The sequence below is a fragment of the Xenopus laevis genome, chromosome 3S (assembly GCF_017654675.1).
Source record: "Xenopus laevis strain J_2021 chromosome 3S, Xenopus_laevis_v10.1, whole genome shotgun sequence".
NCBI lineage: Eukaryota > Metazoa > Chordata > Amphibia > Anura > Pipidae > Xenopus > Xenopus laevis.
Window position 1 is genome coordinate 113985517 of NC_054376.1, and position 24059 is coordinate 114009575.

The window sequence follows — 24059 nt, forward strand, 5'->3', positions numbered from 1 at the left end:
TGTCTTTTTAATTCCTTGGGTAAATATATACCAATATACTAAAAATATAAGCATTCAAATTAAGCTTGTAATCCCCCAACAATGGCACACTAAGGGGTTATTTACTAAACTCCAAATGAAAAAATTGTTTTTTTTTTTTTATAAAATCTGACTTTTAAAAAATCATGAATTTTTCGGCATTTATTAAACCCCGATGGAAAAAATCCAGATCTGAAAATCCAGCATCTCAGACCTGTTGAGGTTGCATATAAGTCAATGGGAGAAGTTCCAATGATTTTTTGATGTGCGCTGGGTTTCGTGTAATACCCCGGGTGAAAATTCCGAAAAAATTGGGAAAACCAGATAAAAAAATCTGGGAAAAAACTTTTTTTCAGATTTTTTTTTTCAAAGCAAATTTTCGGGAAAACATAATAATAAATAAGTATAAAAAAACAGAGCGGATTTGATCGGAGTTTGTAGCAGAAAATATTGAAATAAATGCGGACTTCGATAAATAACCCCCTAAGATAAGTACAGTCTGTGCATATATTGGGGGCCCCATTTGAGCTTTAAACTTATGCAGTACAGGTATAGGATCTGTTATCCTGAAATCTGTTATCCAGAAAACTCTGATTTATGGAAAGGCCATCTCCTATAGACTCCAGTTTATTCAAATAATCCAAATTCTTCAAAATTATTTCCTTTTTCTCTGTAATAATAAAACAGTAGCTTGTACTTGATCCCAACTAAGATATAATTAATCCTTATTGGAAGCAAAACCAGCCTATTGGATTTATTTAATGTTTACATGATTTTCTAGTAGACTTAAGATATGAAGATTCAAATTACGGAAAGATCTGTTAACCCGGAAAACCCCAGTTCCCGAGCATTCTGGATAACAGGTCCCAGTATAATAAATTACTGACTGTATTACTGACCGCTATTTCTTTATGTAATCATGAGCTACACATATTCCAGATTTACAGGATATGCAGCACTGTTCATTTATACATTAAATAAAAGTACAAACACTGTAAATAAAGTTATACATAGAGGGTAGTGATGGGCGAATAAGCTCACCAGGCTCGAATTCGTAGCGAAGTTCTGCGTTTCCCTGCCGGTGAATACATTTGCGAAACTGCGGCGAAAATTCGTCAGCGTCAAAGTCAAAAAAAATTTGGTCACGCGTTGGAATAGTCAGCATTATTCAGATGCCCAATGACTTTAATGCTGGCATCAAAATTGACACAGGCGTCAAAATACGCGTTTTGTGAATTTCGTGGGAAATTCGTAAATTTTTCAACGAAACGGGACAAATTCGCCCATCACTGATACAGGGTAATAGAATGCCAAAAAGGAAGACAGGAGGCTTAACCTGCGTATGGTTATAACAGTATCCCTTAAAATTATGCTAAATACTGCATTGCTAAGGCTAAGGTGTCAATGATAAATCCCGCATCCGAAAGTCAGATTTTTTTAAAGATATGTTTTAAGATGATTAGCCCATGATTTCCTGTAAAATCCATGGCACACAAATCATACCGAACATGAGCAATTACTTTCCAGTAATGGTTTTTGAACCATACCGCCTTGAAGTTAAATCATTAGCGAGCAATGCTAATCATGTTTCTCGTTCCTTATGTTCTCCTTTCTGGGCTTTTTTCATGAGATAGCAGAGCAGGCTAATGTAATGAGCAAGAGAAAAGCGAGCAGATATATGGCTGTCTCCATAGCAATTTAGGCAGGCTTGCTGGTTTCCCTAGTTACACTTTTGACCGATAACCATCTGTTGTTCTTCTGGGCTCTAGGCCCAAGAGTGGAACAATAGACAGAAATAATACTGCTTACATTTTTATTAAAAGGCAGGGGGGGAAAAAGCAGGATATTGGTTTAATGCTAGGCACACATCTCGATGGCAATTACTGTATTGTGTGCAAGTTGTGCCAGGGATAGCCCAGAGGCAGAGTCTTGCATGTCCAGATGGATTATCTATATTGTGGAATTTTGATTTGTGTTTCATTCTGTATTATCTCGGTGTTGGTGCCACTCATTACATTCCGGCCAAAGTGTAGCCCTTGTTTTGGTCAGGTTAGAAGGCAGAGGAGGCTTAAAGGATTCTATTTTCCATTTGGTCCTCTTGAAACCATTCTGTAATATAGCTCAATAAACACACTATGCACTCACATCAACAACATGAACAGATTTTTATCTACCAAAGGTATGGCGATTTAGATTTTAGACGGCGGGAAGGCAGTTTGAGAAGATTAGTCGCCCGAAGAAGAGCAGATTTGTCGCCGGGCATCTAAATCACCATGAATCTCCGCGTTAAATTAAGAAATTGCTCTACATTTTACCCCGTGAAGTACAGTTATGCCATAAAACAGGGGACTGTTGTACAGGTATGGGACCTGTTATCCAGAATGCTCGGGACAGCTACAGATCTTTCTGTATTTTGGATTTTCATACTTTAAGGGGCAGATTTATCAAGGGTCGAATTTTGAAGTAAAAAATACTTCGAAATTCAACCATCGAATTGAAATACATCGAATTCGAATATCTGATTCAAATTTTTTTCATTGAATTTGGGTATTCTGCGTTTGAAGTCAAATCGTTCAATCGAACGATTAAATCCTTTGAATCGAACGATTCGAAGGATCTTATCGTACAATTGAACGATTTATATTTCGACTTCAATAAACTTAGAAAAATGCTGTAGAAGGTCCCCATAGGCTAACACAGCACTTCGGCAGGTTTAATTTGGCGAATGTATTGAAGTCGAAGTTTTTTTAAAGAGACAGTACTTCGATTATCGAATGGTCGCATATTCAAACTATTTTACTTCGAAGCGAATTCGAAGTAAATTTGGAGTCGTACTATCCTATACGATGGTTGAAGTATTCAAAAAATTTCTTCGAATTTCAAATTTTTTTACTTCGAAAATTCCCTCGAATTCACTTCAACCCTGATAAATCTGCCCCTATGTCAACTAGAAAATAATTTAAACATTAAGGGGCCCATTCACCAAGCTCGAGTGAAGGAATAGAGGAAAATAGAGGAAAAATAGTTTGATTTTCGAATGTTTTTTTTGGCTACTTCGACTATCGCCTACGACCTTCGACTTCGAATCGAACGATTTGAACTAAAAATCGTTAAATATTCAACCATTCGATAATCGAAGTACTTCGACCCCCTAGTTCGCCACTTAAAACCTACCGAGGCCAATGTTAGCCTATGGGGAAGGTCCCCATAGGCTTTACAAGGTTTTTTTGATCGAAGAATAATCCTTCAATCGATGGATTAAAATCCTTTGAATCGTTCGATTCGAAGGATTTAATCGTTCGATCGAACGATTATTCCTTCGATCGAACGAATTGCGTTAAATCCTTCGACTTCGATATTCGAAGGATTTCAATTCGGCAGTCGAATATCGAGGGTTAATTAACCCTCGATATTCGACCCTAGGTAAATGTGCCCCTAAATAACCCCAATGAGCTGGTTTTGTTTCCAATAAGGATTAATTATATCTTAGTTTGGATCAAGTACAAGCTACTGTTTTATTATTACAGAGAAAAAGGAAATAACATTTATTTGGATTATTTGATTATAGTGGAGTTATTAACTTTCTGTTATTCAGAGCTTTCTGGATAACAGATTTCCGGAAAACGGATCCCATACCTGTAGTAGAGGTGCAGCCTTTTCTCCCTTATTTCTACTGTACATGAGATGGCGCAAAATGTTGCCTATTCAGGAGCTTTGGCACAAACATCCTGAAAACATGAATTCACTATCACCAGATGAAAAATGGTGGCATGCCTGCAGAGGGTTGGGGTGATGAATAACAAATTGGGGAAATTGAAAAATGAAAATGGCTACTAGCAAAGAAAACATATTTATAGCTAAGATTTATTATGATCATTATAGTGTTTGATCCAAGTAAATATAAAAGGTGTGAGTCACCATGTGGGAGCACCATGTGATTGCGCTATTCTAACTGTAAAATTTGTTTAGTGAAGAGCGGTTATCAGCACGAACAACTAGTAATAAATATGTTCACTTTCTTCATTGACAAGCCTAACTATTTTCCACACAGTGAGTTCAAATTGTCGACATTTTTGGGGGAATGTAATATGTTTAGTTACATTCAAAAAACGCCATTTACATTCTCCCTTATATTTCCTATTTATTATTTATTCCGAATTTTCCATGGCCATGCAGATATAGTCATATCTAGTCAACCTATAAACCAACAAGCTGCAGATTTATCATTGGTCAGAATTTCTCTTTAATTAAACAAAAAAAGTGTTCACTTAATTGGTAAAAGTGGATATACCTCTTTCGAATGGAAACACCTAGGGGCATATTAAGTATGTGGTATAAAAACAGTGGGACAAAACAAAACACATCCCCAGGCTTCGCCATGTAAAAAAACGCCAAACATTTTTTACTTAGACTGACTTCCGCCGGAAGCAGTGTAAAATAATGGCAGCAAATCTGACGTTCACATGGTGTAAAAACAAACACACCTTGTTAAATTCGTCATTATTTTACACAGCTTTTTACACCGTTTTTTTTTTTTTTTTTGGCAAATTTTATTTTACACAGCATAATAAATATGCCCCCTAATGCGGTTTTTGTTGACATATGGGATTGTGTTTTATTCACAGCAGGGTTCATTCTTCTGACATCAGAAGACTGGCCCGATGGCAGACCAACTTTTTGGCATCACTTCAGACAATATGGGGCAAATTTACTAAACGGCAAAGTGCCTAACGCTGGAAAATTCGCCAGCGTGACGTCATTTTGGCACTTCGCCAATTTACTAACAGTGGCCCTGGCGAAAATTCGCGGGCAAATTAGATAGAGTAGTGCAACTTCGCAGCCTAACGCCTGGCGAAGTTGCACTCGGGCGAAATTACGCAAATTTAAAAAACTTTTTTTTTTTAATGAATGTTAACCTCTTTTGTCAGAGTTGACTTCGCCAGGTTAGACCAGGCGAAGTGCAACAGAGTAGAGAGGAGTTTGAAAAAAAAAAATTGAAAATGCTTCTAAGTCCCAAAAAAACGCTGGGCGTATTTTACTTTTTATAGGGTGATAGAGTAAAAAAGATTGAATTTTTTTTATAGGTTGCCCACCTTCCCCCCTACATTTTATAACATATGGCACCTTAACTATACTGTGGGCACATGTGTAGGGCATTAGAGCACCCCTATATACTTTTATTAACTTTCCCTGGGATTGTGCAGTGTAATGTGCGCTGCATACACGTCCATTGATATTTAAATTTGGCGCCATATGCAAATTAGCCTTCGCTAGCGTAGCTTCGAACGGCTGATCGTACTATCAATTGCGCAACTTCGCAAGCGTTCGGTAACATGTGCGCAACTTCGGATCTTCGTGAATTTGCGCAGCCTTGACGAATCTACGCCTGGCGAAGTGCGGTGAAGGCAACGCTAGCGATTTTCGGAGCTAAGTAAATTTCCCCCTATGACGTTATTCACCATTGCTCTGCAGTCTGGTAAATGAGACACGGGTTCTGTTTTAAAGGCTTGTTTTTATCTTTAGTTAGGTAAGATGCAAGTAATGTTCTCTCTAATTTGTGCCTAATTTTATATTTGGTGTGTAAAATTGTTTCTCTTTGGACAGAGAGATGTCATATGATCTTTAATACCCTCCGTTGTTAACTGTAAAATAAGAAAATGAATGTGCGCTGCCAGGTAAGGTCCAAGGGGCAAATTCACTAAGATTCGTAGTTGCGCCAGCGTCCACTTCGCCAGGCGAATTTTCACCAGCGTAAATTCACTAAAATCCGAAGTTGCGCTCAGGGGAAACGAAGGGTTGCGAAGTTGCACTAACGTTAATTCGCCATGCAAAGCGAAGTTACGCTAGCGATGCTTAATTTTGCTTAATATACAGCGCCAAATTGAATTTACAATGGAGGTATATGTAGCATCACTACACAAGCCTGGGAAACCTTCAAAACAGCAAATAAAAAGTTTATTTTGCCCTACACATGTGCCCACTGTATAGTTAAGGTGCCATGAGTTAGGAAATGTAGGGGGGAAGGAGGGGAGCCCTGAAAAAAAATTTAGATCTTTTTCAGCCTATCACCCATAAAAAAAAGAAAAAACGCCAGCGTTTTTTGGGACTTTGAAAAAATTTCAACTTTTTTTGAAGCAATCCCTATCTACTCTATTGCACTTCGCCTGGTCTGAGGTGGCGAAGGAAGTCTGGCATAAAAGGTAGCGTTCAGAAAAATGCGCGCATCAGTGAATTTGTGTAGTTACGTCCATTGCGCAAATTCGCCAGGCGTAAGGGTGCGAAGTAACACTAGTGTCCGTAAGTGAATCGGCTAGCGTTAGGCGCTTCGTCCTTTAGTGAATTTGCCCCCAAGACTTCCACTCAAGGCTTAAGAATTTTGGAATTGGAAATCTCTCATTGTTATGGTTAACAACAGTAAAAAAGGCTGACTTCATTTGGAATTTTTAGCCCTGCACCTTTAAAGGCTAAGACAATTGCATAAAGCAAGATCAAGTGCACAGTCATTACTCCCAGAACATCCCCTGACAAGCTGTGGGCAGTATTTACAACTTCCATTATCCCAAAGCTCAAGTGAAAATTTTATTGCTGTGCTGTTTTGGCTAAGATTGTGCATGCTGACCTTTTAGGTTCAGTACTGAGGATGATCCTGTAGAAAAAGGTTTGCATTAAATGTATTGAAGCAGGTTAAAAAAAAAAAAAATCAATAAGTGGCAAAGAGAGTATCCGTCATAAAAATGATGCAAATTCTAGAGTTCACAATCGTTTAGAGGCCATTGGGAACTGTAATTAAAACCAGCACAATTACTTACTTTGAATTTAGGCTTGCTCATGTTTGCGTGTCCTTTTCTGTTTTTCTGGAGAGGGTAAATACTGATTCTATTAACAGGTGTGAGCAAGGATTAGCTTTATAAAGGAGACATACGGGATTTATGTTTGATTGTGTGCCTGGCACACTGGAAATTCATCCCGCAATGATTATCCTACGGATATTAGGGTTATATCTTACTGTCCTCTTTGGTCAGTGAGTTGAATTGATTAGAATTGAATAGATGCACACAATGGGTGAAAATTACTTAATTTAAATGGTTTTTGCTCAGTAAAATCAGTTGAACTGGATGTAATGCTAATTGGTTTGGCAACTTTACCATTTAGATATCTTTAAGGAGACAGATGATCTCCCAGCGCTTACTGAGCTGACATTTTTATAGTGGTTTATATTCCGTACTTCGAAGATGCATTTTCTGTAGGGTTAAGAGGCTCATTACTGGACAAAACTAAAAGCCGACCATCCATGAAAAAATTATATGAGCTAAATTCAGAATAATTCAGAACTGTTTTTTTTCATATAACAACTTAATTGGGGTTGCAATTGTCCCTGAAATATCTGAAGCAACAGAGTTGAATGAATATGTAAAGGTAAATCGATCGGATTCAATTTAGACTGATCATTCACTGTGCTTCACTCCAATGAAGACAATAACTGTGTTAAAATAAAAAACACAGTTTTTGCAGCAACCCACTGCATCCGACTGAATTCATCACTCCTTTTCCTACGAATATGTAAAGGTGTGGGGGGTGGGTTGAAGCCACAACTGCAGCAGCCTCCATTTTTCTACCCACAATGCAGCATTCCAGCATAATTTCTGGCTGTGAGGTTTAAATGTGCCAGACGCAATTGTGGCTGACGCATTAATACAAACACAGCTGCACACAATTACACAGAAAATATTTGGTGGTCATGTGTCTGGCACTTAGGGGCACATTTATCAAGAGTCGAATACCGAGGGTTAATTAACACTCGAATTCGACCAGCAAAGTTAAATCCTTCGAATTCGAATATCGAATTCGAAGGATTTTGCGCAAATACTTTGTTAGATCAATCGAAGTAAAAATCCTTCGATCGAATGATAAAATCCTTCGAATCGAACGATTCGAAGGATTTTAATCGATCGATCGAAACGATTTTTCTTCGATCTTAAAAAGCTTAGGAAAGTGATGGGGAAGGTCCCCATAGGCTAACATTGTACCATGGTAGGTTCAAACTACCGAAGTATGTAGTCAAAGTTTTTTTTAAAGAGACAGTACTTTGATTATTGAATGGTCGAATAGGCGAACGATTTTTAGTTTGAATCGTTCGAATCGAAGTCGAAGGTCGTAGTAGCCTATTCGATGGTCTAAGTACCCAAAAAAATACTTCGAAATTCGAAGTTTATTATATTCGAATCCTTCACTCGAGCTCAGTAAATGTGCCCCCAAGCGTCAAAGTGATTTATGTGCCAGATTCATTAGGTGCAGTTTCACTGTGTTCATTTAGGCAGGCCATTGTGGGGACACTGGAGCTACCTCCACCTTCAAGGGTGGCCAGGGCCGGCAACCTGGCTGACAAGCCCCACCCCTGAGCAACAAGCCCCACCCAGGTCATCAAGCCCCACCCCCAGCACCCCACGCGAGCAAAGGAAAGTGAAGAGACGAGGAAGAAGGGGTGAGAAAAAAAGGGGAGGGAGGAAGAGCGACAAGAGAGGGGAGGGTGACAAGAGGAAAAAATTAAGACTGAGAGGTGTGGACTAGGGGTAGGCAGAAGGCGTTTTTAGAGGTAGCTGCCCAAACAGAGAGCTTCTAGAGCTTTTTACTCAGGTATGGTAAAGCATTCTACAGAATAAATATAGCATTCTAGCTTGCACTATTGCAGCTAATCTATTGGCAATAAAATGCCTCCATAGCTTTCCTTCTCCTTTAAGCATTCTGTACAATTTTTGGCACAGTGCTACAGAATACATTTATAAATATCTGGTAATGAGAAAATGATCCCTGAAATTAACACCTGCCTTTAGAAAGTCACATTCTAGACAGTGTGAACTTTTATTATGTCTAGGAATTAAAAATGTTTTATAATATATTTTGAAGCTTTATAACATTTAAAAGTTTTGAAATAAAAAATTTTTATTTTTGTATGTGTTTCTTAAACATTTTCCGAGCTGGTTTTCTATATCTATGTAGCTCTCTTTTCTATCACTTTCTAAGTATTATTAATTCACCATATACTTTTCTAAATGTCAAACATTGCACTAAGATAATAGCAGAATACCATTTCTTCAAATGATCTATGAACCTGGAAATATTTCTTTCCTATTTAAAAAGAAATTCTATCTGGCATCCAAGTAATAAAATCATTACAAAAAATGCTGTTTTTCTAAGCGATGTAGAACAAGCTGCTCTTGCTTTATTGATCAGATAAACTGTGTGCTCTGAACTGATGCATCTTCAGTAATGTCTTTTGTATCTGACCGCTTCTTTAAAAAGAATAATCAATACGTTGTGTCTTGCCAGTCAGGAAGAATCCCTCAATAAACATAAAAATGGTGAGACAGATTAATTTCATATTTGGATGGGATATTTTATGGGATTCTGCAGAGTTCTTCAAGTGTTTGAAAAAACATTGTAGTAAAAATATTCGATCCAAGGCAATGAACTGGCATTGTATTATAGAGCAGAGGGTCAGTGGCTTGCTTTCACATCCAGAAAAGAGCATTTTTTATTGTTAGGGCTACAGCCGTTTTACTCTAACCCCATATGTAGTAAAAGGCACATAAATATACAAAAATAATAGTAAGCATTTTAGGGTTAGATAATAAAAGGCGCTAAGTTTTCCCTGGTGCAGGCACCCATAGCAACCAATGAGATGTTTACTTTTTAACAGGTAACCAGTATATGCTAACTGCTGATTGGCTGTTACTGTTTACTGCGCCTAGGCAAACTTAGTTATTTTTATTACAAAACCCCAAAAGTGTTACTTTCTAGGGATGCAATAAATCCAGGATTAGTTTGAATCTTAGCCTTTTTCAGCAGGATTCTGATTCATCCAAATCCAAGTGCCTAGCTGATCTGAAGTTGAACCTTAAGAAAATCACCCTTTTTTCCCCTATTTGAATGCTAATTTGCATATACAAATAAGGGCTTATATATGGTTCAGCTGAATCCTGCTTGAAAGCTTCAGTATTAAGCTGAACCCCAAAAATAAAAAATGTGGGGCATCCCTATGTACTTTAATTTTTTGGATTCAAAAAACAAATAATAATGTATTCATAATACACAATTTAGCTGGCCCACACCTCCAGCACCGATTACGCAAGATATTCTGCCTGGTACCAAATTCAGAGACCTGGGTTCAATGCCGATTGTTATCTAAGTTCCTGGGTGCGCTAATATTTACTACAATACTAGATGTCTGGCTCTTGGCTTGTTCCTGACTATTATGATCACTGCCTGTCCCCACCTGTGTTTAATCTAAAAATGAATACTTGAATACCTTCTTATTGGGCCTGTTCCTCAGTGTCACGTTTCCCTGGCTCAGACACTCAATACAATATAATGTAAGGTGCAAATACTTGCCTCAAAAGCTGTAATTCCAAGGCTCCCTTTATGTATTGCACCTATACACATAATAGATTTGCAACATTGTTTTTTATGTAGATATTTGTTCATTGGCAACGTCACTCACATTTATGCAAGGAAACCCCCAATACAAGTTGCTCTCAATTTGTCAGCACAATGTAACCAATACTGGCATATAGATACCAATATGTATACCAGTATTACCATACTTAACATCACATTTCATGTCAGGGACCCCCATTCGCTGTATCCTATAAGTATATAACAAAAAAAAAAAACTTGTGTAGGGGAACTGAAGGACCAACACACTTATTTTAATTATTATAGTTCTTATAATTTTTTAAAGTGGACCTGTCACCCAGACACAAAAATCTGTATAATAAAAGTCCTTTTCAAATTAAACATGAAATCCAATTTCTATTTTTTATTAAAGCATTCATGGCTGCTGTAAGCTCATTTAAAAATCTCAGCTGTCAATCAAATATTGTCTGCCCCTCCTCTATGCCCGTGGCATAGAGGCGGGGCAGACAATTACTTTCACTTTCCATTCAGCACTTCCTAGATGTCACTGCTCTCCACACATTCCCCTGTTCTCTTTACCATTTAATTGTGTAGCCAAGGCATGAGGATGGACATCGGGTCCCCCATTCTGGTGCACAAACAAGATTCGGAGATGATGCAAGGCTCGTCTTAATAACAGTGTCCACAAAATGGCTCCTGCCTGCTTGTTATAACTATGAATTCCCAGACTAAAGGAAACAAGATTCAAATAATTTATATAGTGTTATTAAAGTTCATTTTGCTTGACTAATGTGATAAAATAGGATTTTGAATCATTTTTTTGGGTGACGGGTCCCCTTTAAATGGCATGTTATTTTTATAATGAAAGTTTAGCCATGATTTAAGGTGGCAACTTAAAGTTAAAATTACAAAAACAATGACAATGGTGGGCTTTTAGGTGCGTACAACTATATCTACAACTTTTTTTCTTATAATGTCTTGCCATATAATTTGGAGGATACGGTTTGGACCTTCAAACCTAGAACAAGCAAGAGCCGTTGCAGTGGTGCCAAAACCTTTTTCAATTCAGCACAAAAACCAAAAATTTGCTCTTTTGTGTATTTAATAAGAGGCCTGAAGTATTGTACAGTGTACAACTAATTAGTCTTCTGCTAGACAGATGAACTGGGACAGCACTGGTCTTCTCCTATAGTCGTCTGTCAAATAGTGATGGGCGAATTTATTCGCCAGGCACGAATTGGTGGCGAATTTGCGCAATTCGCCGCCGGCACAATTCACGAAACGCCCACGAAAATTCACTGGTGAAAATTCGCCCGCATCAAAAAAACGAGACGCCGGCGCCGTTTCGCAAATTCGCCCATCGCTACTGTCAAATATATACATTTTTCATTTACAGGTCTTAGTAAAGCACAATACAATTTCTTGTTGCAACAACCAAGCAGAAATCAAGCACATACAGCTTTTTATTTACTAGAATACACTGGAAGGGAATGCATTTAACAGTATTCTTCATTCCACTTATGTAGTGGTGAAGTATTTAGCAAAGAATGTACAAAATACACCATATGTCCTTTTAGAAGTTACTGTTCCCTTCTGAATTAGATGTGGGAGGTTTTTATGTCCTCACTAATACACGTACAAGTGTTTGTTTATTAAATTTCCTAGGAAAGTGCTTATGTACGGAAATTAATTTCAATAACACGTGAGATTAGTGGTCAGACCTTTAGGGTTACTACCATAGGACTTGGGAAACAAATTCTAGAATCTTTATACAATAATGGGTGCAAGAAAATACTTTGGGAACTACATCCTTACAAAAATAGAAGCAATATTTCTTGGGAGTGGGAGTCAGGGTGGTTTATGAGCTATAGTTCCTGCCAAATAAATCTTTACTTGGCATCTAGACAGCTTGGCTCAAGCCTTGGATATAGTGTATTGAAACAGGTGCCACACAGAAGGCTCTCTCCATAAAAGACTAGCAAATCTACAATGAACTCTAGTAGGTATAGATTTAAAATAGAAAAGAACATGATACACAGGAAAGCACATATCAAATCCATTCTTAATATTTGTTCCATAATAATATTTCATGCACTTCTTCATAGCCAAATTATTCGTTTTCTTTTTTTCATTTTATACTGTGGTAAGTCGATATATTTCTTGTGTCACGTCTTTAATAAAGATGTTGCTAAATTTCCCTGGAGTTCACTCAACTTGGCCCTCTTATAGTTAGGGATACAATAAACCCAGCACTCGGTTTGTGATTTCGCCAAATCTGAGCCTTTTTCAGTATATTTCAGCAAATCCAAGTGCCTAGCCAAACCGAACCTGAACCCTAAAAAAAAATCTGAAAGCTCAGGCAATATTTGCTGAGTGTACCAAGTGTACAGGTTTTTCTCTATCCTAATACTAATTTATGGGTTGCATCCTGCATGAAAGATTTGGCCAAATCCCTTAAACTGTATTTGGTGCATCTGTACTTTTAGTAAAATAATTGTCCTTAAACAATAGCCAAAGTTAACCACACAAGGATCAATAGAAGCAACTTAGCCCCTTTTAGTAGTTTGATGACCCATGCATGGGGTGAAAGTATCTGCTTGTCTCACCAATACATGTCCCATAATCAACCAGATACCTACTGGGAAATTTAGAAAATCTCTTTGAGCGTGGATTGCATGGGCCCATTGATATTGACCACACCTCTTTATCAGCCACCCTTCTTTAAACTGAAGTCTTAGTCTTAGTCTTTAGGCTATGTGTTAAGTAGCAGCTTCTCAGTGGACTCCTGGTTTATTTTGATAGTGCTTCTTTCTAGAAACATACAGGAGGGGAAGGAGTTGGGACATGGAACACCCCTAAATTTCTTATCATTCACAACATACAAGCTGGAGAATGCCAGAGGACACAAGAACTAGAGAGCCCTTTACTTAGTGCCTCAATAAAAAACAATGTACTGACTTAAAAAAATACTTAAAAATACTTAAAAATACTTGCAAACATGACATATTCTTTTGAAATATAAGTAAGTAAAATGACTGAAATGAACACCATCAGAAATATTATCAGAAGTATGAAAATGAATATTAACTTACAGATTTTTGACGTCAGTTATTCCACGAAAAGATTTTCTAGGGAGTCCTTGTATCTGGTTTTCACTTAGATCCCTTAAATAAAGAAAATAATTAAGACCAAATTAATTTTGACTCAATTAAAAAAAATGATGCACTGATATAAAATTAGGTGAAACAAACTGAAATTTATACTAAATAGGCAAGGTAACTCTAACACTCTCTAAAGCTGTCATCCTATGCAAGGACCTTGGGGGCCTATTTACACGTATGGCCCTGAGTATGTAAGGATGAACAATCTGTCCATGTTTTCTTTCCATACCTTTGTCCAGCCAGTACAAGTATCTAATGAGTATCCCAACAAATGGGATCCGTCCTGGTAACCCTGAACTCCAATATTTGCATACAATCATGACACTCTTTCCCCCTTTTTAAAATATGTTTTTAATTCTTTTTTAAAATACAAAAGAGTTGTTTTCTTCATAGTATCTATGCACAAATAAACAAGGTTTTGGGTTAATCCGCATCTTTATTCTTTGTTGCGTAGCTTTATTAAGGCCTTTCCAGGCTGCCTTACAAAAATATAAGCACCAATTCTGTAGGTCAATAACAGAGAGCTGAATAGATCCATTGATCTTGTTTAATTGAATATATACATCTGAGTAAATATAGTCCTCCTATTGATGGCACTGCCATTGATTAATGTAGCTCATTTCCAATACGTATTAACATGTTTCATTTTAAATATATCAGTATTAAGCAATAGTGTTTATGCAGCATGCCAATCAGAGCACTATGTTTTGATTGGTGTTAAATCATTTCTGTCTAGATTCGTATGGATACCATAGATCTTATTGATCACACCCAATATTTTACTTTTTGTTCTTCATCAGTGAGAGTTTTTTTTTTTATGTTGAATCATGTTCATTAGTTATAGAGCCAACGTCATGATGTGTAGAGCTTCAGCTTGTGTCACCCCAACTGCATAAGAAAATATCAAACAAGTTCAACTAATGCTAAATCTTGCTGCAAAGGAGAAACTGGGAGCCAGGTGACACATAGATAAGAATGAACAAAAAGAAGATCTCTTAGCCAAAGATTTCTACAGGGGGATTCTAAACATGTGCTACAATTTGATATCCACAATGTGGTTCACCACTTACTAGCAGCCACATGCACATATAGAAAAGAGTTTTACCTTAACTAGGTGATTTAAACATGGCTTGCACTGCACCTCTTTGTTTCTTCTTTTTGCCTACCCATGTATATTTGTTTCCTCTGGCTCCTCTCTTAAAGTAATTTACATTTTATTCAGCATAGTGCCCTCAAGACAAGCGCTATTTCTTCACAGATAGACCTAGGGGTCCGTATACTAAAGTGCGGTAAATCTGACTTTAAGTTTCCGCATGTTATCGCTGAGAATATTTTTCCGCCAGAATATTCGCAGCGACTAAGTTTACTAAACAGCGATGCGCTCAGAAGTCACTGCAATCACTTGCAGTAACTACGTTAAAGGAGAAGGAAACCCCTGGGTGCAAATCCCCTCCCCTGTGTTGCTTCCCCTCCCTCCTCCTCCCTGGCCTACCTGTCCCGCTGGGCAAATGCCTCTTACCCCTCTGCGCAGGTCCAGTCCACGGAGTTCACAGACGCCATCTTCTTCCACGCCATCTTCTTCCTGCTTTGACTGGCGTTTTGGCGCTTTGCCAGTAAAAACATTTAGCCGGTACGGATCTACTGCGCATGCGCCAAAAGTCACGAAGTTTTCTTCATGACTTTTGGCGCATGCGCAGTAGATCCGTACCGGCGAAATGCTCCTACTGCGCATGTCAAAGCAGGAAGAAGATCGATTGGAAGAAGATGTCGCCTGTGAACTCCCTGGACTGGACCTGCGCAGAAGGGTAAGTAACAAGTTAGGGGCATTTGCCCAGCGGGACGGGTAGGCCAGGGGGGAGGAGGGAGGGGGAAGCAACACAGGGGAGGGTTTTTGCGCCCAGGGGGTTTCCTTCTCCCTTAATGAACCAGCTTACGTTAGCGGTAATTTTAGCGAGTTGCGAATTTTCTGGCGACAAATAACGTTTTTGCGAATATTTATGCTATAAAATAGTCTTGTTTTATAGCGGTTATTATGGCAATTTTTACTGTGACATTTATGGCCAGAAATGCATCTTCAAAACTCATAAACTTTATTGACTGATGATTATACCATCCAACAACATCACCAGAGTAACACCAATCAAACATGTCTGCATCATATAAACCCTTCTGCCAATAGAATCATAGGAACAAGAAATCATACCAGTCAATCTCTTTGCTTCATAGAAATGCACAGTTTAATGTCGCCAATCACAATGAAACCAAAAAAGCGTAGAGGCTGACGAATCCTTGGACTGTGATACCCGCTGCCAATAATACGACTCTGAGCTGAAACTGCTGCTGTTGCACCAGATAGAAGCAGAAGCCAAAACATCCTGTCAGCAATAGCTACAGATCTGTCTCCTGTCAGCAAAGAATGATGGGTAAAAAAAAAATACTATGGGATATTTCCTGCCCCTTGAGAATTTTCTGGCGAAAAAATACTTTTACGCCACTACACTAGGTGGCGGTAAAATTTTGCGAATATTCATGCGTAAATTTTGTCTTTTGCACATTTCACTGTTTAGTAAACCATGCGTTAATGTGTACGTAGCGTTATTTTCAGCAAATGCGATAACATATTTTTGCGCAAAAAAATTCACAAATTTATATTTACCGCAGGTTAGTAAACTGGCGAAAACATATTCATATCTTGCGACAAATTTGTCTATATTTTGTGTGAATATTTTTACCGCAATTTAGTAAATGGAACCCTTAAGCATTTAGTTGAAGCAATGAGATTGCTATTCTATATTCTGTGTCTGCCCTCTGTGCTCTTCATTGTCCTCTCTTAATACAACTGACCTCTTATTCTGCTTTTCCTATGTCATTCTGTTACAATCCCTTATTTCTTCACTTTGCTAACACAATTAAGGTGGCCATACACAGGCAGATTAAAGCTGCCGATATGGGTCCTTTAGACCGATTCAGCAGCTTATCTGTCCATGTGTGGGCGCACCCGACGGGTCCTCCCAATTGATATCAGGCCGAAAATCTGGCAGATATCAATCGGGCAAGTCTGATTTTTTTCTGAGATCCAGGACCTCATTAGTTAGTTGATATGGTTCTGCAACCCATCGGCACCCATTCGACCCAGGGCCGAATATTCGGATTTACCTGATATCGCCCTGTTGTTAGTGGGCATATTGTGTTAAGATCCACTCATTTGGCGACCTCGCCAAACTAATCAGGTTATTTAATGTGTACTCATCTAAGATCCTAACCTCTTGGAGGCCCAAAGTCTGGACACCCGTACCTGGGCAGTTGCCAGGAAAACTGTACTATCTTTCTACTAGTGATGGGCGAATTTGCGCCGTTTCGCTTCGCCGAAAAATTCGCGAATTTTGCAGACGCCGGCGCCGTTTTTGACGCCGGCATCCGTTTTTTAGAAAAAAAAAATTGACGCCGGCGAATTTTTTCCGCGAATTTATTCGCTGGCGGCAAATCGCGCAAATTCGCCGCGAATTCACGCCTGGCAAATAAATTCGCCCATCACTACTTTCTACTAAATGTAAAGCAGACAATCATAGAGGCGCTATTAAGTTCTTTTGACAACAGTAGTTTAGGTTGTAGAGTCATAGTGGGTACATAAGGTTACCCAATACAACTCTTGCAAACAAGTCTTTTTTTGTGATATAAAAATATACTTCATCTTTGCTCCACTTTATAACTCAGCAGGGAGCACCTGTAACATTATAATGCTACCAATACCAATACCGTCTTCCCATAAAGGCATATACTTTCAAGCTGAAAGCTGAGATGGGTTAAAATAACTGTATTTAATACACAGGGAGTTAAAATGACGACTACACCAAATCCATCTATTTTCCACGACAACTTGCTTGTAAATGTTATTAATTTTACTTTCTACTGAGACATTGTCCTCTGGCTTACAACACTAGAACCATAAATCTCCAGGACTGTATATTGATTTCATAAATACCTCTAGTAGGCAGAAACACTGACAGGTTTAATGGTATTACTGATGCAAGAAAGATAAAAGTTCAGGGTCAGAAACATTTTTTTTCCTGCTTCTCCTGTTTTTGAGTCATCAACTGTTGTCCTTTCAGTATCAATCCTTCGCAACAAAACAAGAATTACCAGCAGACAATGGGAGAGTTGTTTCATTAGCAGCACAAGCCTGAAAGTTATTAATGCCATTCTCTCATAATGGAGACATTTTCCTTGGCTTTATTTATAGGCTTATTAATAGAACCATCACCAAAACCCTAGAGCCACAGACTCTAATGTTTCACCTTGTTGTCTGGAACTTGCTCAATTGCTTGGCCTCTGAACTCTTGCCACAAGCACTAAACTGTTTCCTAATGATCAAGACACAAGTTATTTTATTTTGTGGCAAAGTGTCCATATAAACAGGGGCGGGTGACATACAGACGTGCAGAAATATACTGAAAATCCAGGAGTACAATATTGTGCTTTAAAGATTAAGGTGATGTGACATTGTAGGTGCCATGAGGATTGTTAGTACCAAAATCACCATTAGGGGGGGTTATTTACTAAACCCCGAATGCAAAAATTATGAAAAATTTGTGATTTTTTTTTTTAATAAAATCGGACTTTTAAAAAACATCACAAATTTTTCAGAATTTATTAAACCCCGAGGATGGAAAAGTCTGAATCAGAAAATCCCGCATCTCAGACCAGTCGAGGTTGCATATAAGTCAATGGGGCAGATTTACTAAAGGGTGAAGTGACTAACGTTAGCGAAAATTCACCATCGTGACATTAATTTCGTTACGCTGATTTACTAACGGGCGCAGGTGTAACTTCGATAGCGAAGGAGATAGACTCTAGCGGTAATTCACTCCTTTGTGCCTGGCAAAGTTCCGCTCTGGCGAAGGGACGTAACTACGCAAATTCACTATGATTTTCAATATGATTTTACCACCTCAGACCAGGCAAAGTGCAATAGGGTTGATAGGACTTCCTCAAAAGATAGTTGAACATTTTTCTAAGTCCCAAAAACACTTTTTTAAGTCCCAAAAAAAGACTTTTCCTTTTTCAGGGTGACAGGCTGCAAAAGATCGTAAATTTTATCTGGGGTACCCAGCTTCCCCCTACAAGTGAGCGAAGCAGGCGCTAGCGCAAATTCTGCGCTTAGTGAATCTGCCCCAATGTGAGAAGTCCCAATGATTTTTTGATATCCCGAAGTTTTCGGAGTTTGCGGGCAAAAAACATAAGAAATCTGAGTTTTGGGGTGAAAAATACGAAAAAATCCTGAAAATCGGATGAAAATCTGAAAAAAATAGTGAAAATCTGAAAAAAATCGTGAAAATCTGAAAAAATCGTGAAAATCAGATTTTTTGTCCCGCAAAGCAAATTTTCGGGAAAATGGAATAATAAATAAGCATAAAGAAACCGAGTGGATTTGATCAGAGTTTTCAGCAGAAAATGTTGAGACTTTGATAAATAACCCCCTAAGTGTATAGCCAAGAATGACTTGCCAAAGTATATTTTAATGCCACAGGTATCTGGCAAGAAGGAAAGGTAATAGGGTCACATCAGAAGGCCTGTTGTTAGCCGGCACTGCTCATAAATTCTCTGAGCAAAGTTAATTCGCTGTGATGTAAAATGAACAAGACACCAAGAGTAAACATGGCTATAAATATGTGCTTTTCAAACCTCTCAAAAACTAAACTGAATTATTTAGAAATGTAAGAAACAATGCTGGTGTCCATTTGTAAGCCATTTGATAGCTCTCAGTCATTTCTGTTTGGCATAGTCCTGGAGCCATAAACATGACGGCAGAGCAAACATTTCATCTAAAAACACACATTCTTTCTATGTTTTATATTAATATATCATACTTAGAAATGTTTTAAGGAAAATATTTTGATTTCATTCTTTTTTCTTAAAAACAAAAAATGTGCATGCAGCCTGAAACCATATGTTTCTAATAAATCAAATACTGCCAGTTCTTGCACCATTTGAAATCAAATGCGATCTAAATTAGGGATGAAGGAAGCATTTGTTTTAATATGTCTTCAAAAGCCCTATTTACCAAAGAATAACAAGATTTATCACATGATCGAACTGGGAATCCTGCAAGATCCTCAGATATATGCGCTTTGATAGAACTGATTCAATGCTATGGGGAATGATTGACATATTTTTCATATTTTATTTTATCAATATTAATACTGATAAGAGATGGAGTATACTAGTTACCAATCAGATTGATGCTTCCATAATAATCGTTCAAATAATTTGTGATAAAACACATTCTTATACTGTAAATACATGTATTATAATCTATCCATTCTTTTGAGTAACTGCAGTAAAGAACATATACTGTAATGGCAGTGCTTAGGATCTGGCATTTCCTGGACAAGGAGTTCTTCCATAATGTGGGGCAAGTAATACAACATTTAGGGGCAGATTTATCAAGGGTCAAATTTCGAAGTAATAGGAGTTTTTTTGAACTCCCATAACTTCGAAATTCCGAATAAAAAAAGACCAATCGAAATTTAATTTAAAAAAATCTACGTTTTTAACTTTGGGTGAATAGGCTGTATTCAAATCGTTTAAATCGAAGTTTTAGCTTATTTGATCGAATTTGAAAGAAGTATTTGCCCCAAAAACTTTGATTTTTCAAAGTCCACCAAATGACTCCAAATAGGTTCTAGGAGGTCCCCATAGGCTAAAACAGCAATTCGACGAGTGGTAAATCAAATTTTGGCCTATTCAATAGTTGAAGTACACAAAAATAGTTTGAAATTCGATTTTTTTTTTTTACTTCAAATTTTCACTTCGACCCTTGATAAATCTGGGATAAAATGGAAGCTGGTCCTCTTTCAAAGTCTTGGCTGTATAGTGCCTCTCAACAGGTGGCAACCCCGTATATGTTGCTGAAGATTCAGAATAAAGAGAAATTAAACCCAGAGAGCACAGTGCGTTTCGAAGCATCATTGTGTGTTTATTGCAGGATATTAGAGGGTCGAATTTAGAGTTTATGGGAGTGCAGAAAAATTCTCAAAAACTCCCATAAACTCGAAATTTGAATTCTATTTGGGTTTTTTGACCAAAAAAAAAACTTGATTTTCAAAATTCCACTAAACGACTCCAAATTGATTGTAGGAGGTCCTCCATAGGCTAAAACACCAATTCGGCAGGTTTTAAATGGCGAATAGTTGAATTTGAATTCTTAAAGGGACAGTAAAGGATACATTTCAAAATTTCAAAATTAAAATTTAGATTTTTTTTCTTAAACTGAAATTGAATTTGGACAATTCCCTAGTCGAATTACACTAAAATAAACTTGAAATTCGAATTTAAAAATTCAAATTTTCAATTTGACTCTTGGGGGCAGATTTATCAAGGGTCGAATTTCGAGGTGATGGGAGTTTTTTTTTAAACTCCCATCAAGTTGAAATTCGAATAAAAAAAGACCAACCAAAATGTATTTAAAAAAAACAAATTTTTTAACTTTGAGTTAATAGTCTGTATTCGATATTTAAAAAAACAAAAGCGTAGATTTTTCAAAGTCAAATGACTCCAAATAGGTTCTAGGAGGTCCCTCATAGGCAATTCAGCGAATAGTTAAAGTCAATACATTAAAAATTTAGATATTCAAATTTTTGAATTTTTTTCAAATTCAAATTGAATTCTTTAATAAGCTCTTATACCTGTCATGATGTTTTATTTACTTATTAAATGTCAATGATGGCCACATTATCCCCAATAGGATAGAAAAGCTAATTATTTTTCCCTTTTGAAAAAGTAACATTTTGTCTTTTCTCTGTACTAATAATATAGGTCGAACAATACAATGACAATAAGGGAAACTAAAAAGCAAACAGGACTTGTCAGTTATGACACTGCCACTTGTTTCCTCACCTTAAAGCTTAAGAAAATATGATTTAAAGGAAGCAAAATTAATTAGGTTATAGTCTAGAGGAGAGTCGGGACATTTCGTGAGTCATAGAATGGAAAGGGGCAACTACTCAAGGAGAGTAAGAGATGGGAGGCTGTCTCAGCACAAAGCTGGAATTGTGTTGAGAAGTATGAATGGCAGGTCCCACATTAATCCAAGCATTTTACTTAGACTTGTCTGAGACAGAAAAAGAAGAGAAAGAAAGCTATATAGGTTGTTAAAATTCTAAGATAATAATTAACAATGCAGGCAAAAATCACTTGTGACCTGTGTCCAGGTAGATCTGTTCTTGAACGCATGCAATAAGAATACAAGTAGAATATATAACTCTGTATATACTATATAATTACAGCTTTTTACAAGCTATAATGAATCAAATTAATCATGGTTTTTATGGTTAGAGTATTAGGTTGGAAATTACTTGAAAGTAGAATTCTATGATTAGTATTTAAAGATTTAAGATTTAAAACAAAAAAACACTACGGGCAGATTTATCACATGTCGACGTGGATTTAGAATTTTGAGCTATTTTTTGTGTACTTCGATTAGGGAATAGTCCACATTCGATTTGAAAAAAATTTAAAAATTTGAATATCGAAATTTATCATGTACTGTCTCTTTAAAAAAATTGACTTTGACCATCGCCATCTAAAACCTGCCGAATTGCTGTTTTAGCCTATGGGGGACCTCCTTGAACCTATTTGGAGTCAATTGGTGTTTTTTTTGGGGAAAATCTTCTAATCGAATTCCATCGGATGCGCTATTCCTTCGAATCGTACATTTCACTTTTGGCCGAAAACGGTCAAAAACTGACCTATTCGACCAAAAAAAAAACTTCGACTTAATTTCGGTTCGTCTTTTTGAACTCGAATTTCAAAGGTTTTTCTCAATTCGAAATTCAACCCTTGATAAATATTCCCCTAAATCTTTCATCAATTATTCAATGGATGGGCTCATGTCACACTGTGCACCAGTATTTGAGACAATGCATGTGAAATTCGATATTTTCTAGGCTTAGCCATCACTGTAATGGTTTATAGTTAACTGCTAAACTAATTCATATTTCCTTAATATTTACAATAGTTTCTAATTCTAGTTTCTATTTACACAGACGTGTTATTGTTGTCTTGATAATCATACTCATGTTCTTTTACACATTGGAACATAACACAGCTCTTAAAGTTAAATGATTACCAGATTCACTGCTTTGGGGCTAAACTGAAGTTACTGTAAGTCATTTGAGCAAGGGAATATGATAAATTCTAAATGCTGAACTTTTTTAGTATGAGAGTAAATTGCAGGGGAGGAAAGAGGGAAGCCTCTATGCCAATTAATAAGCAAATGTCTTGGCCTCAGGCTGTGGCGCACACTTTATTCCAAGCAAAGCACTTATCCATGATAAATATGTCCTGTTTCCTAGTCAATGTCAAACGTAACCCAACTGACAATGCAACGGGAGAAAATGATGCCGGATAATATATGTCATTTAGAGCACAAACGGTGATTTGTCTAATGCAGAGAATGCATCCATTCGAGAATGTTTATCTGCAAGCAATGGGATTATTTTAAAGATCACAGTCTCAAGCAAGATGTATTCAATAAATAATATTACTTTGGGAAAGAAGAACTCGTTAAAGTTGAGTTGATGAAATATGATATATAATACATACCAACCCATTTACAGCTGGGAGAACTATACAGAACAATAATGAAATGCACTTATTGATTAGCACATTTCATATTATATATTACATAATATAATATATATCATATACTATTATCATATAATATATATAAAAATATATAACAAATATAAGTGGTCAAAGATCCAGCTAGTACATGAAAGATCTTGGTGGTACAAGGACTTTATTCACTCAAATGAAACAACTGCTAACAAGTACATCAGGGGGTTTTCAACATTCAAATTAAAATTTTTGCCCCAATTCGATATTTTTTTATTACTTGGGGAAGATTTATCAAGGGTTGAAGTAAACATTTGGGGGCAGATTTATCAAGGGTCGAATTTCGAAGTAGAAAAAATGTAGAAATTTGACCATCGAATAGAATCCTCCGACATTCAAATTCGGAGGATTTTATACATCATACGGGCAGATTTATCAAGGGTCAAATTTTGAAGTAGAAAAAACTTTGAATTTCGACCATCGAATAGAATCCTCTGACATTCAAATTCAGAGGATTCTATACATTGTACAATCGTTTTCCGAGCGTAGGATCATAATCCGATCGTACTTCAAATTGAACGATTCGAACGATTTTATTGTACGATTGTACCATTTTCCCAAAAAATCCTTGAACTTAAAAAAACAACAAATGATGTAGTATCCTATTCGATGGTCGAAGTATCCAAAAATTTACTTCGAATTTCGAATTTTTTTACTTTGAAAATTCCCTCTAATTCACTTCGGCCCTTGATAAATCTGCCCCTTGAAGTAAGAAAATTCTAATTTCGAGCTATTTTGTGTACTTTGACTATCGAATAGGCCAAAATTCGATTTGAATTTGAAAAAAATTTG

The 24059-nt window shown here is 37.1% G+C and overlaps 1 protein-coding gene across 1 annotated transcript in view; it reads right to left on the reverse strand.

The window, feature by feature from the left end:
* Positions 1-24059, reverse strand: part of LOC108712410 (slit homolog 3 protein) — a 443629-nt gene that overhangs the window by 166397 nt on the left and 253173 nt on the right. Inside the window, exon 5 of the mRNA XM_041588752.1 lies at positions 13524-13595. Within this exon, the coding sequence (XP_041444686.1) occupies positions 13524-13595 (72 nt within the window). The remainder of the gene's footprint in view (positions 1-13523; positions 13596-24059) is intronic.